This window comes from Geotrypetes seraphini, chromosome 11 (genome assembly GCF_902459505.1).
Source record: "Geotrypetes seraphini chromosome 11, aGeoSer1.1, whole genome shotgun sequence".
Taxonomy (NCBI): Eukaryota; Metazoa; Chordata; class Amphibia; order Gymnophiona; family Dermophiidae; genus Geotrypetes; species Geotrypetes seraphini.
In genome coordinates this window covers 113,899,737-113,915,308 of record NC_047094.1, presented here as the reverse complement: position 1 = coordinate 113,915,308, position 15,572 = coordinate 113,899,737, and the positions used below count along the sequence as shown (strand labels likewise).

At 45.6% G+C, this 15,572-nt stretch overlaps 1 protein-coding gene across 1 annotated transcript in view; it reads right to left on the bottom strand.

Moving 5' to 3' along the window:
* Window positions 1-15,572, bottom strand: part of GDAP1L1 (ganglioside induced differentiation associated protein 1 like 1) — a 50,461-nt gene that overhangs the window by 30,633 nt on the left and 4,256 nt on the right. The window contains exon 2 of the mRNA XM_033914227.1: window positions 3,801-3,993. Coding sequence (XP_033770118.1) covers window positions 3,801-3,993 — 193 coding nt within the window. The remainder of the gene's footprint in view (window positions 1-3,800; window positions 3,994-15,572) is intronic.

Here is a 15,572-nt window from a genome sequence, read left to right as displayed (position 1 = left end):
CCAAAGTCCATTAATGAACGTCTAGACCAGGGATCTCAAAGTCCCTCCTTGTGGCGCAATCCAGTTGGGTTTTCAGGATTTCCCCAATGAAGATGCATTGAAAGCAGTGCATGCACATAGATCTCATGCATATTCATTGAGGAAATCCTGAAAACCCGACTGGATTGGGGCCCTCGAGGAGGGACTTTGAGACCCCTGGTCTAGACTTTCTTGGATGATAAATTGAGGCGTTTGTTCTGTCTATTGGGCCGGAATGAAACTCAGAACTATAAACTGTCTAGAGTTTGCTTTAGATTAATTTTTATTCTTTCTCGTTTGCCTGCTGATATTTATACATTTAAATTGTTAATTTAACTTTTCTATCTTTCCTTACAATGCAACTATAATTCTCATTTTCTTGGATCTTGAGGGGGTTTTTCTTTGCCTTCAATGTTCTTTACTTTCCATGGGGTACTTTTCTTTTCCTTTCAAAAATCTTAATCAAAATTATTCCGAGGTGTTATTCTACTGTGAAAAGCTCCTAAACACCTTAATCGCTTTCAGTTATTATCAAAGGGGGCAGAGCCTCAGATCCCCATGTGTTGTAAAAGGGTATTAACCTCACTGGCTCATGCTCACCCTCCTGCCCTTCTCTTAACTGTTGTTAAGCCATAAATTTGCTCAAAGTTCTTAGAAAAAAACAAGGACTTAGCTTCAAATCCTGGGCAGGGTGTATTGAAAGTTTCGCAGGGAGGATCGTTATCATTCCTGCTGTCTCTGCTAGTCCTCTTGCCAACGTTAAGCTAGCTGTCGTTTCGCCCTCAGGCTGTGGACCAGTGTTGCGGCGTTGTATTTTTCACGCTCACTACGGCAGAGACCATCTTAATGCATTCTGCTTCATTTTTTCAATCAAGTTCCTTATATTCAACTTTATGTATTTGATCTGTTCTATGTATTACTTCTTTCCCTGCCATGCCGCTATTTTCTGCATTATATTGTAAATGCTTTCTGTCTTTATCTGCTTTTAAGTCCATTATTCTAATTTGTATTTTATCTGTATCCCATGTATTAGCTCACCTTGTTGTGAACCGCCTAGAACTTTTTCAGTCAGCGTTCCCGCTAAGCTGCGCTGGGGTGCGCTGGTGCTCAAAATATTACCTCGCAGCGCACAAGTTTCTCGTCACAGCGCACACAGTGTAGAGCACAGTTCTTCAACCGCCGGTCCGCAAACAAAATCTTGCCGGTCCGCAAAGGATTCGGTCCCCGCCGCAACGAAAGGCCGGCGTCAGCTGACTTGCAACTTCCTGTTGTAGTCGCTGTGCCGGGACTCCTGCCTTCGCCGGGACTCCTGCCTTCCACCGCGTTTGCCTCCTGCCTTGTCTCCGCACCTCCAGACCAGCAGCGGCAGCTGTGTATGCTTTTAACTTCGGCACAGAGCTGCCCCTAATCAATAGTTTAGCGCGGTTTCATAAGGCAGCCTCGGGGCCTTTGCTAGGCCGGCCCACATCGCATCATCGAAGCGGGCCGGCTATCAAAGGCCCCGAGGCTGCCTCATGAAACCGCGCTAAACTATTGATTAGGGGCAGCTCTGTGCCGAAGTTAAAAGCATACAGAGCTGCCGCTGCTGGTCTGAACTCTTGGGCCGCTGAAGGAGGGCAAAAAGCAGCTGTCCTGGAGGTTTCCCTTCCTCTCGCCTTTACAGGTTCCTTTTTTCCACCTTTTTTTTTTTTCCTTCAAACGGCAACGGGCCCCAGCATCGACATCAATCAAGTAAGTTCCACTGTCAATCAAGCGGTTCTGCTCGGCCAAAGCTTCCCCTGTGACATGAGCCACCCTCAGGGGAAAGAAAGTGACCCACAAAGGTGAGGGGAAGGGGGGCAGATGATGGAAGTTGGGGGGGGGGAGAGAGAGAGAGAGAGAGAAGGGGCAGATGATGGAATGGAGGAGATGAGAGAGAGAGAGAAGGGGACAGATGATGGAAGTGAGAAGAAGGGAGAGAGAGCAGAAGGCAGATGGATGTCAGTTGAGAAGGGAGAGCAGATGCTGAATGGAAGTGGGGAAAGAACACATACTGGATGGAAGGAGGAGATAAATAAAGGGGGAAGAAAATAGTAAGATAATGGAGGGGTGAGGGAAAGGGGTGACAAGCTGTGTGTAGACACAGTGAAAAGAGGGAAATGGGACTAAATAGTAAGAAAGAATTTAATTTAGATGGAGGCAGAAAATAGAGAAGGAAGACCAGAGAAGAAAAGGGAAGAGAGAGCAGAGAATGATCAGATCTGAGTGGAGGAAATGAGAAGAGAGATATGCTAAAAACCACAGGGGGGAGGGAAGGATAGAGATGCCAGACCATGAGGGGAACAGAAGGAAGATGATGGATGCTAGACCAAATTGGGGGGTGGGGGGGGGCAGGAGGAGAGATGGCAGGGAAAGACAGACAGTGAATGGAAGGGGCAGATGCTGGACTGAAGAGACAGAGAAGGTTATCATGCTGCTTTACCGGGCCATGGTACGCCCTCACCTGGAGTACTGCGTCCAGCACTGGTACTTTAAGAAGGACACGGTACTACTCGAAAGGATCCAGAGAAGAGCAACTAAAATGGTTAAGGGGCTGGAGGAGTTGCCGTACAGCGAAAGATTAGAGAAACTGGGCCTCTTCTCCCTTGAGCAGAGGAGATTGAGAGGGGACATGATAGAAACATTCAAGGTACTGAAGGGAATAGACTTAGTAGCTAAGGCAGGGAGAACGAGAGGGCACTCTCTAAAGTTGAAAGGGGATAGATTCCATACAAACGTAAGGAAGTTCTGTGGTAGAAAGCAACATATTTATTTGGCTCATAACTTGCTGGCGCCCGATATTTTTAGCTCACAGTGAAAAAAGTTTGCTCACAACACCCGCCCGCTTAGAGGGAACACTGATTGGCGGTATATAAGAATAAAATTATTATTATTATTAATATTATATATCCTTCTTATTATATATCCCTCTTATTATATATGTCTTCTCTTGTATGCTTAATTAGTTTGTGAGCCCATTTGGGACAGAGAGAGTAGCTCAGTGCTTCTATTTAGTACTGTAAACCGCTTAATACCTCTGTTCAGTTCAAACTATTTATTGCCATTTAAGTAGTACAAGGAACGCAACCAACAAGGTAAGTTCAAGCAAAACAATAGTAATGCAATAACAAATTATTATCTATCAGGATAGCCAAATACAGCCAGCGCATTACTGAAAACTCAAGAAAATAAACAAAAAGAAAAAGATGAGAAATCATACCGTAAGCAAAAATAATAATAAATGACCGTTCAGCTACAAAAACCAGAGCCATCAATAAGAATTCTTATCACAGTGGTTCAGAAATAGGGCACTATCATAGATACATCATGAAATTATATATCAGCAAAGAAATCAGTTAGGGGTTGCCAGATGTTTGCAATAAATCCAAGCCAATCCAATGCTTTCTACTGTTCAAATCAATAGGGGGACAAGTAATTGTGGCGTGCGAATACAAGTCAAAGCCATCAAAACATGAAATGGTCAATTTTTGGTCAACTTTAAGGACCTAAGTTCCCAGCTAAAAATGTCTTACAGGTAAGCACCCAAATCTTAGGTTCTTAAATGCAGGCCTTCAGTTTTTTTGCCTAGATATTGGTGCCCCAATTAAATACCTAGTGCTAAAAGTCAGGGCTAAGCATCTAGCTCCCCTTCCCAACTTTACCCCCCCCCCAGCTGTCCACTTTAAATGCCTCTGGAAACCAGACCCCTAAAGCAGGTGCTCAGCTCCACGATTTCGAGCTTGACTTCGACTCTAGAACGTTACCTCCTACGAAACTCTTCTCCACGTGATCAATGATGTGGTTGTAGTCTGGGATAATGTTGTCTCCGTGAATGAGAACCGGCACCTCTTCCCCAAGACTGAGGCGCATGAACCAAGGCTCCTTGTGCTCCGTGAGGGGCAAGCTGACATCTCGCTCATCACAAGGCAAGGCTTTCTCTGCAATGACCAGGCGGACCTAGAGAAAGGAGCAGAGCTGGTCAGGTTTCAACAGGACCTGGGAAGAAATTGTGATCATGCTTGCAATCGCAGGAACATATGTGGGTTGAAAATAAAAGTACATTATAAACTCATTTCACGCAAGGATTTCCATTGTTATTCATCCTTGCCTTGAGCTGAACTGAAGGAAGAGCACCTCAAGGCAAGGATGATTTACCCTCACATGAGAAGTGCTAACCAATATGAAAATAGAGGAAGCTCTTTCTATATAAAGCCCGTGTCTCCACAATTGCATTTCTGTGCCACACAAGCTGCTTATAAAAACATTTACTACTTAGAGCTAGTATATTATACATTTAAGCCCAGATTCTATAAATGGTACCAGAAGTTAGATGCCTAGATCGGTGCACATTGTTGGCCTAGGAGTCTAACTTTTTTTTTTAAATTGGCTTAATCAGCATTGATAATTGAAAGCGCCAATAAAAACCAATTAAAAATAATTTGCCAGTGCCTACTCTTGAAGGTAGTTGTCTACACCAAGGCACCTACGGCAAGTAGGTGTGGTTAGAGGCAGATTTGGGATGAAGTTTGGGCATGGATTGACTTAGGCGCCAGTAGGCGCCCTCATTTAGGCTAAGAAAACCCTGGCCTAAATGGCAGTGCATGAAAGGATTGTATAAACGGTGCCTAGTGGATGATTGACAACCAAGCTGAATGGCGCCCAGAAGTTACATACCATTTATAGAATCAGGGCCTTAGTGATGATGTGCTCAGACCCATATCAACTCGCACCGCATTGCCAAAGTGTTCTTGGAGCCACCAAAGCATCAACAATGTTCCAAATGTAACACCATTTAAGCCATATCATAAAATATTTATCTGAGAAGATAATCCACGGTGGCCCAGCCATACCCCCTCTCTCAATTATTCACGCGATGCTGGCTTCCTCATACGTGAATAAGCTTTACAGTTTTGCACAGATAAGGATATCACCCAAGGCATTCCCCAGCACAGATCTGGGTTTTGCCATAGCTTCCTCAGGAGGAATTTCCACTAAGTAGCAGAATTTCGAGCGGGAACCTTCCTGGAACTTAAGAACATAAGCCTTACTTGGTCAGAACAATAGTTCATCTAGCTCAGTAGCTGGTCTTCACAGTGGCCAATCCAGGTCACAAGTACTTGGCCAAAACCCAAAGAGTAGCAACATTCCAGCATCTCAAAGAATAGCAAGATTCCGGAACCCCAATGAGAGCAACATTCCAGAGCCGAGATTGTGATGTCATAATGCCTCAGTGCCTCAGAGCCAACCTCATCAGTGATGCTACAATGGCTTAACTGTCTTATATTTGGCTCATGTAAGAACATAAGAATAGCCTCACTGGGTCAGAACAATGGTCCATCTAGCCCAGTAGTCCATTCTCATGGTGGCCAATCCAGGTCACAAGTACCTGGCAAAAATCCCAAATAGTAGCAGCATTGACCAAGATCTGCTAACCGTACCAGAAAAAATAACTGTAATAGCTGCCGACGCAGTGACTGCTACGGTCTAATTTCAACCCAATATTATCCCTAGGCAGAGAACTGCCATTGTGCAAAACATGTACCACTCTCAAAGCATGCAGAAGGTTCAGGACAATAGGAATCTCTCAGTCATTTGCTTCTGTGATAATGAAGGAATTGTTGAGAAAAGAAAATCTTTTCACCAACGATGTATGTTTATTTTATTTTTTAAAGTGAGTTACTTCCCCCCTACCCCCTTTCACAAAGCCACATTAGCCTTTTTTTATTGCCAGTCGCGGCAGCATTAGCTCCGACGCTCATAGGAATTCTATGAGCGTCGGAGCTAATACCGCCACGGCCGGCGATAAAAAAGAACAGCCTAGCACGGCTTTGTAAAAGGAGCCCTTTGTGCCTAAAAGAAAGTTTAGCTACAAACTTCTTCTGTAACCAGCGCCAATCTCAGCAGCCACCTTATAAGCGGCTGCCAATTGCGTGTCAAGTTTAGATGCCGGTGTTAGAATTTTCCCCAAAGCCTCTCTATATTCAAAGCTACCGTATTTAACCAGCAGAAACAGATGCTGACCAGCTAAATAGTGTTTAGCCGTCTAACCGCGAATAATCAACGTAAAATAACTGGTTATCTCTACCGAATATTCATGGATAGCGGCCAAAAGGTAACCAGCTATACTACGTGATAACCAGTGATATTTAGCAGTGACTAGCTAAGTTTAGCGGGCAAATTGGATCGCCAAAATAGAAGTCCTGTCTTTGCTATTATATCTTAACCAGTCAGCACATTATTGACTTCACGGGTTAACTTATAGCTGGTAAAACCCCCCCCAAAAAACCCCCAATAACAACATATATTCAAATGCCAGTCACCAAAAATGGTCCAGCGTTGAATATCCAGGCTCAGCGCTGACCTCAGAACTTAGGAGGGCTGCCTCCTGCTGTCTGAATATCGGGCCCGAGGTTTCCATAAAGTCTTTGATCTTCATCCAACTCAAATGACTATTGAGAGGAGATTCGTTGCTACATTCTTATTTACAATCTTCCGAGTTAAATTAAGAGTTGAGATTTACAATACCGAACCTTGACTAGGATTCAAGGCCTTTTGCTAGTTGGCATTTTAATCCTTCCTACTTTTGTGAGTGTTCTTTAAATGGTTCCTCCGTATTTGATCTTTTTATCCTGTCTGTTGCATTCTTGTCCTTGCTAATTTGAAAAGAATCCTGACACTTAAGACCGTGCATGCCTAAAATAGCCGGGAATAGCAGGTTTATAATATATATATATTTTTAAATTAATGTATGCTTTTGGCATATCCGGTCTGTCCCACCACGCACCCACTCAGCAAAGTCCAAAACGCCAAGGGAGAACCCCAGCCTCTACAATGATTTGAAACACCCATTTTTTTGGGGAGTGCCTCTGTTCTGAATAGTTGTATTAACTTTCTTATCATGCATTCATAAATTAACTTGGACCACTGTGCTAACAAGCCTTGATTTTTAAATCATAGGCTAGCTTAAATAATTGGTTATATATTGCAGTCTTTGTTGGTGGTACAGTATTTATTAAGTCTCATCAACGAAATACAGAACCACTAGGGATGACAGGAAGCCAGAGAGATATTTCTTTACGCTGCCAGCGATAGATTGCAACCACAAAGGCTGCAAACACGTCAGCGAGCATAACAATTAGCATCACGAAGATTCAACGAAGACTTATTTTAAATCTTAATTAAGAAGCCAATAAGAAATGCAAGCGGTGATGAGTCAAACTCGAAATGCTTTGCAGCATGTTAGTCAAAAAGCTGTAATTAAAGGAAAGAGGCAGCAACATGAAATGCACCACTTACAAAACAGTGACTATTAAGCACAGGCTTCATAAGGGACTCTCGATGAAGTTATGGGGAAATACTTTAAAAATTTTTTTCCACTCAGAGAATAGTCAAGCTCTGGAACGCGTTGCCAGAAGTTATGGTAAGAGCGGATAGCATAGCTGGTTTTAAGAAAGGTTTGGACAAGTTCCTGGAGGAAAAGCTCCTAGTCTGTTGTTGAGAGAGACATGGGGGAAGCCGCTGCTTGCCCTGGATCGGTAGCATGGAATGGTGCTACTCTTTGGGATTCCACAATGCTGCTGTTCGTTGAGATTCTGAATGGAATGTTGCTACTTCTTGGATTTTGGCCCGGTACTAGTGACCTGGATTGGCCACCGTGAGAACGGGCTACTGGACTTGATGGACCATTGGTCTGACCCAGTAAGGCTATTCTTATGTTCTTTAAGATGGAGGCGCTGATATTTAAAACGATTTAATGTTTGATAAGGTTTATATACCACGTCTCAAAAAATATCAAAGCGGTTTGCATAAAATCAGAAAGCAGAAAAAGAACTACAAATCACTTTAGCAAAAGCAAGAGAATGGAAAAGGGAGACAGTAGGGGCGAGGAGAGGGAAACCACCAGAGTAATTAAGGTGTCAGAGGCACAGACTCAGCTCTCCAGGCCAAACGCCAGTGTAAACAGATGGGTTTTTAAGAGGGTTTGGAATTTAGGGTAAGAGAGTTCCATACACAGTTCAATTGGGAGTTCCAGAACGAGGGGCCAATTGCAAAGAATACAGAATGACATATATAAATTTAGTTTTGTTAGACGGACTGAGGATACCGATAATTGATAGGCTGTTATGGATCAAAAGAGCACATGCAGGTTTATAAGAGATTAGCAAAAAAACAAAAGGAATTGACCCCAAAATATCCACAAAGAAGAAAATCCAGAGAAAACCAAAAAATCTCTGTGGAGTGACGATGTTCCCAAATGGACTTTATTTGAAAGTATCAAAGTTCCAAAGGTACACTAAAATCATCCACATACAAGTAAGGCTCTTTTGTGGATGATTTACTTATGTGGATGGAATTATTTTATGTGGATGATTTTATACTTTGATACTTTCAAATAAAGTCCATTTGGGAACATCGTCACTCCGCAGAGTTTTTTTGGTTTTATAAGAGATTAGAAAAGATGCCACGTAACCGGGAAGGCCAGTGTGCATAGAGAAGTTTAAATTGTACTTGGGAAGGAATAGGAAGCCAGTGATGCTCTTTAAGCAGAGGTGTTATGTGTCTGAATGGTGAGCATATGTGAGCATTCTGATTGAAGTATTTTGAGAGCTGCTGACGGTAGGACCAGTACAGATGGCATTGCAATAATCTAACTTTGAAGTGACTAGGGAATGCAGACATGTTGCGCAAGATGATTGATCTATGCAGGAGCGAATGGACTGGATACGTTGGAGGAAGCAAAACCAGGATTTAGTCACAGAAGAAATCTGAGAATGGAAAGCGAGAGCACAGTCCATACGAATTCCAAGATATTTTAAAGTGAAAGTGTTAACTAATTTCACTGGAATAGAACGCATAGAGGGAACTGGGAGTGCGATAGAGTGACCCACAGAGCCTGGGATTGAGAGCCAGGTGATCGCAGGAAAGCCAGGAATCAACCCTGTCGAGGCAGGATTGTAAGGAAGTCAGATTAGGGGTAATAGAATCGTGAACGGAAACCAAAAGAATGTCATCTGCGTATATGTAGCATCTAACCTGAGATTCTTGGACTAGAAGGGCGAGTGGGCTAAGGAAGATGTTAAATATGAGTGGCGATAAAATTGAACCCTCTGGCACTCCACAAGTGAGCGTGGATTGGACTGAAGACAAAAAAATCTGTTTGTAAAGAAAGAGGAAAACCAACGGAGAACAATTCTAGATATCCTTGTAGAGGCAAGGCACATGAAGAGTGAACGTCTAACCAAATCAAATTCATCAAGGGACAATAACCATGCTCTAAATCAGGGATCTCAAAGTCCCTCCATGAGGGCCGCAATCCAGTCGGGTTTTCAGGATTTCCCCAATGAATATGCATTGAAAGCAGTACACGCACAGAGATCTTGTGCATATTCATTGGGGAAAACCTGAAAACCCAACTGGATTGTGGCCCTCATGGAGGGACTTTGAGACCCCTGTTCGAAATGCTATGACACCTATAGGAATATAATGGGCATATTAGCATTTAATGTGTATGTGCTAAATCGGTTACCGCACGCTAAATCAATTAGCATCCATAGATTAATTCCTCCCTTAACCCCCTCCCCCCCCTTTAACTAAGCCACGGTAGATGTTTCTACAATGGCCCGGAGTACTAAATGCTCTGACGTTGCTCCAACGCTCATAGAATTCCTATGAGCGTCGGAGCATTTAGTGCCCTGGGCCACAGTACAAACCTCTATCGCGGCGTAGTACAAGAGGTCCTTAGTTTGCAGCTGATCAATTATTTATTTAAGGCTCCTTTTACAAAGTCACGGTAGCAGCTGCTGCTGCGGTAATCGCTCTGATGCCCAAAGGGATTTAATGGGCGTCGGAGCGTTTGCCGCAGCCACTAGTGTGGTACAAGGGGGATTATTTATGTACAAAATTTATTGACTGTGATATCTTACAATTCTAGGTGATTCACATAAGAAACATACATAATAAAATAATCTCTGTAAGACAGTGCCAAAAACATCACAAAAAAGGAAAACAAGACAAAAAAGGAAAACAAGACAAAAGTTGCAGTGAAAACAAATTCAAACCAGCACATTTTCTAGCCATAATAAAATTCAAAGTAATCTAAAATAAATAGCCCCCTCTTTTATCAAACTGCGCTAGAGAATGACACGGGGACAGACTTTTTCTGTCCCCGGAGTTAGCCGTGGGAAACCATCCCCATGTCATTCTTTAAGGAGAGTAGGGACAATCAGAGTATGAATGGGCCCAGCCACTGACCCTCAAGCCTTGCATTGAAGAATGCTGGTGTAGAAGGACTGAGGTTGAGAAAGACACTAAGGAATGATGCTGGATTGTCCATCAAGCCCTGTTTCCAGCAGTGGCCAATCCAGGTCACAAGTACCTGGCAGAAACCCAAAGAGCAGCAACATTCCACAGCTGATATTGTGATGTCATAATGCCTCATTCCACCAATGCCTAAGAGCCAACCTCATCAGTGATGTCACAATGGCTTCATTATCTTATATTTGGCTCGCATAAGAATCAAACCTAGCATTGAAGAATGCTGATACAGAAGGACTAAGGTTCAGATAGACACTAAAGATTGGCATGAGGAGTGTACCCGTGGTTAGCCCTGGGGTCCAGGCAGGGACAAAGTCTGTTCCTGTGCCATTCTCTAACGAGCAATGCCAGCTAAATGCCGAGTCACCTATTCGATTCCTATGGGCGGCTCAGCATTTAACTTGATAAAAGGGGGGGGGGGGAGTTAAATGAAGCATGGAGAGGGGCCTAAGGCTCTGACTGGCTCAGGCGCCTCGGGCTCCTCCCTTGCGAGCCCGAGGGAGGAGCCTAAAGAAGTCCATGATTGGCCAAAAGGGTGGAGGCTTTCCCTGTCAGGGCCTTCCCTCTACCGCGTCACTGATGACCGGCCTGGCTCCCTCTAAATTCACTTCCGGGTCACGGGGCCAAGAAGCGACATCCGAGGGAAAGCTAATGCCAGCGTGAGCAGCAGGCCGGAGAAGCTACTCATGCTGCAAAGATTTAAAGAGGTATGGGGTGGAAAGGGAGGGTGCAAAACCCTCGCTATGGCAATGCCCCCTTGCCAGTCTGGATTTCAGAATATCCACAATGAATTTTCATTGAAATTGATTTGCATACGCTGCCTCCATTATATGCAAATCTCTCTCATGCATAATCATTATAGATATCATGAAACCTGACTGGCAAGGGGGTACTCCAGGACTGACTTGGGAAACACTGGTGCAGATGACAGGAACAGAAATAAATGGATCTGCTTCAGAATCTTTATTGACCGAATGGTTCTCTCGTTTCCCTCCGAGCACTTACGGTGATTTATGAAGCTTTTTAATTTCTATTTTCTTTACAGCGTTAGAAAGGTTTGCTTTCAGAAAGTCCAGCACAGAATCAGAAACTAGATCATTGATTGGCTGTAACGGCATGATTAAAAAAAGGTCTGCCATTCAATATGCAGAGTTCTAAAACTAAGAACATAAGAATTGCCGCTGCTGGGTCAGACCAGTGGTCCATCGTGCTCACGCGGTGGTCCTCTGGTCAAAGACCAGCGCCCTAACTGCGATTAGCCCTACCTGCGTACATTCTGGTTCAGCAGGAACTTGTCTAACTTTGTCTAATTGCACTGGTCCAAGAGAATATAGAATCTTTCAAGGTTCTAATACCTTTCATTGGGGCTAACAAAAGCAAAAAGGGACCCGTTCAGTCCCACACTCTTCCTCATCACAGTTGCCCTCCCCGAATTCCTTCTCCACCATGTGACACCCCCCCCCCCCCAGTATACTTTAGATGATTGATGGCAGTGAATAGCATCTCTAACCTGCCGCTTGCGTCTAGGGTTAGCAGACGTCTGGGTTTCACCAGGCATGTCCTCTTTTTGAGGACTGTGGTGGGAATCCAGGCGGCTTTTTAATTTTATAACTTTTTGTCCGGGTAAACCAGACATCTAGTACCCCCTAAGCAGCTCAAGCGCCTATCCGGATCTGATGCTCTCTCACCTAGCGCTGCTGTAAGTAGGGTTACCAGACGTCCGGATTTCCTCGGGTATCGGGACGGCTTTTCAAAACCCAGCACTTTGTCTCAGTTTTGAAAAGCTTCCAATCAATCTTCGTCTGGCAGGAGGGCAAACGCGCACGTGCGTAGGACGGGTGATGAGGTCACGCACATGCCTGCGTGCACATGACGTCATCGCATCACATCCGCGTACTCCTGCCCGATGAGAGCAGGCAGCAGGGGCGGGGCCAGGGTGGGATTGGGGGCGGGACTAGCACATAATGAGGCGGGGATGGTTAGGATTGGGAGGACCTGGAGGCGGATCTAGCTGTAATTCTTTGAGCGACCCAGAAGCTTTCTTTCTGCTACTGCCTTCCGCCTATGCGGGGACAGGAAGCAGTCGCAGAGGAGGAGCTTTCCTTTTCCTTCTGGAATATTGAAACGGCCATACGGGGAGCGTGTGGCGCAGTGGTTAGAGTATGATTACCAGATTTTTGCTGGTATGGGGATGGAAGGCTTTGGAAGCAGGGTTCATCCATATAATATAATGGACGCGTCAGCCTTAGTAAAAGAGGGGGTTTATAAGTTAATTACCTGAACAGAAAACAAAAAAAGGGTTCCACCAAAGAGATTCCACAAGGAAAACAGCAGCGCAAACACAAAAGAAATAGAGGGCATCCGCTCAAACTCAGGGGCGGGAAATTTCATGGCGACATCAGGAAGTATTTCTTCACAGAAAGAGTGGTTGACCGTTGGAATGAGCTTCCAGCGCAGGTGATCGAGGCCAGCAGCGTGCTGGACTTTAAGAATAAATGGGATACCTATGTGGGATCCCTACGAGGGTCGAACTGAAACATCGGTCGCTAGGTATAGACTTAAGAGGATGGGTCAGCAGACTTGATGGGCTGATCGAGACCTGCATCGTGTTGGACTTTAAGAATAAATGGGATGCCTTTAGGGGATCCCTAAGAGGATCAATCTGAAGAAATAGTCACTAGGTATAGACTTAAGAGGAAGGGTCAGTAGGATGGGCAGACTTGATGGGCTATAGCCCTTTTCTGCCGTCATCTTCTATGTTTCTATGTTTCTATAAGTAATTGCTGATTTTTATGGGGACGGGCGGGGATGGAGGTAATTCTTTTCGGGGATGGGTGGGGACGGAGAGGATCCTGACGGGGACGGGTGGGGACGGAGAGGATCCTGGCGTGGACGGGTGGGGATGGAGAGAATCCTGGTGGGGACGGAGAGGATCCTGGCGGGGACGGGTGGGGATGGAGAGGATTCTGGCGTGGATGGGTGGGGACGGAGAGGATCCTGGTGGGGACGGGTGGGGACGGAGAGGATCCTGGCGGGGACGGGTGGGGACGGAGAGGATCCTGGCGGGGACGGGTAGGGACGGAGAGGATCCTGGCGTGGACGGGTGGGGATGGAGAGGATCCTGGCGGGGACAGAGAGGATCCTGGCGGGGATGGGTGGGGACGGAGAGGATCCTGGTGGGGACGGGTGGGGACGGAGAGGATCCTGACGGGGATGGGCAGGGATGGGTGGGATTTCTGTCCATGCGCAACTCTCTAGTGGACACTCCCAGGGAAATCCAGACGTCTGGTAACCCTACTTACAGCAGCGCTGGGTGAGCAAGCATCAGATCCGGATAGGCGCGTGAGCTGCTTAGGGGGGTACTACATGTCTGGTTTACCCGGGGAAATCCGGACATCTGGTAACCCTAGGTTGGAGCTACACTTCAGCACCCTGAAGGTTGTGGGTTCAAAGCCCATGCTACTCCTTGCTAATCCTCCGCTGCCTCAGGTACATTAGAGAGATTTTGAGCCCACCAGGACAGAAAGGGAAAATGCTTCAGTACCTGATTTGTAACCTATTCTTTGCTCCTTTGGGAGGATGGGCTAAAAAAATCAAATAAATAATGTTGTATTGAAAGGCAAAATAGCAAATACAAGAATTTATCAAGCAGCTTTGGGGCTTTAAGTCGCATTAAATGTCCCTTACCGCGACGTAAACAGCCCTAATGCCACAGGGCCAAAAATAGCGCAGCAATATTTAAGTCACCGTGTGTTACAAAGTAATGTGACGCAAATATACAAATGAATGTTTTGCATCTCATTATTATGCAAATCGCCTAACGTGCATTCCATGATATATACCACAAGTCGCATTAGGGCCCCAAAACGACAGTAAAATAACCTCCATCTTTTGCTAGGATTATTTTACTATCTGGGAGCATCAGGCCACGCAAAGCCATGGTCTGATGCTTCCAGACTGCAGGGGTGAATTCCCCCCACACTTCTGACCCCACCCCCTCCATGCACTAAGTCCCCCATCCCCCCAACACTCCTGGGGCTACCTTACATTTCCATGATAGCCAGGGTGGGGGTTCCTATGCGGTCTAGGGGTGTCTGGGATGATACCCCATAATTCCTAGCCACTTCAGCACCGCTGACAAAATGGCACCCCTAGCAACAGTCTCATATGACTACCATTAGGAGGTCATATTTCTAGAATGCCACTGGGGGCACCATTTTGTCAGCAGCACCAGACTGGCCAGGGATGACGGGGCATCGCTCCTGGCCACTCCCTCTGGACTCCACTGGACACCCCCTGGATTCCATTGGACACCACCTGGACCACCATGAAAGTTTAAGGAAGCCACTAAGGGGGTTGGGAAGGCTGTGGTGGGGGGCTCTACATGTTGGGGTTGGCGCCAGGAGGAGCTGGGGGTGAGTTCATGGAGGGGTTCTATCTAGGAGGAAATTCATCCTTGCAGCTCAGGAGCATCAGCCCATGGCTTTGCATGTAGAGTTACCACATTTTACATCAGTAAAATCCGGACCTCTAGACCCGCCCCCAGGACCGTCCAGTTCCACCCATCCCCCACCCCAGCTCCACCCTCAGCTCCGCCCCCATCCCCACCCCTGCTGCCTGTTCGTCAGGCAGGAAGGCATCCGCACATGCGCGGATGTGACGCGATGACATCGAGCACATATTTATTTATTCAATTTTCTATACAGTTCTCCCAGGAGAGCTCAGAACGGTTTTACATTCATTTATTCAGGTACTCAAGCATTTTTCCCGGTCTGTCCTGGCGGGCTCACAATTTATCTGATGCACCTGGGGCAATGGGGGGATTAAGTGACTTGCCCAGGGTCACAAGGAGCAGCGTGGGTTTGAACCCACAACCCCAGGGTGCTGAGGCTGTAGCTTTACCCACTGCGCCACTCTAGAAATCAAAATGTAGTAAAAGGGAACTAAGTATAGGACAATCAAGCCATTGTGACATCACTGATGAGGTTGGCTGTTATTGGTGGAATGAGGCATTATGATGTCACAATACCAGCTCTGGTTACCAGAGACTGAAGCTTTTCACACTATTTTTATTAAATTTTCTATACTGTTCTCCCAGAACTCAAAACAGTTTACATGAATTTATTCAGGTACTCAAGCATTTTTCCCTGTCTGTCCCGGCAGGCTCACAATCTACCTAATGTACCTGGGGCAATGGAGGGATTAAGTGACAGCCTATAACA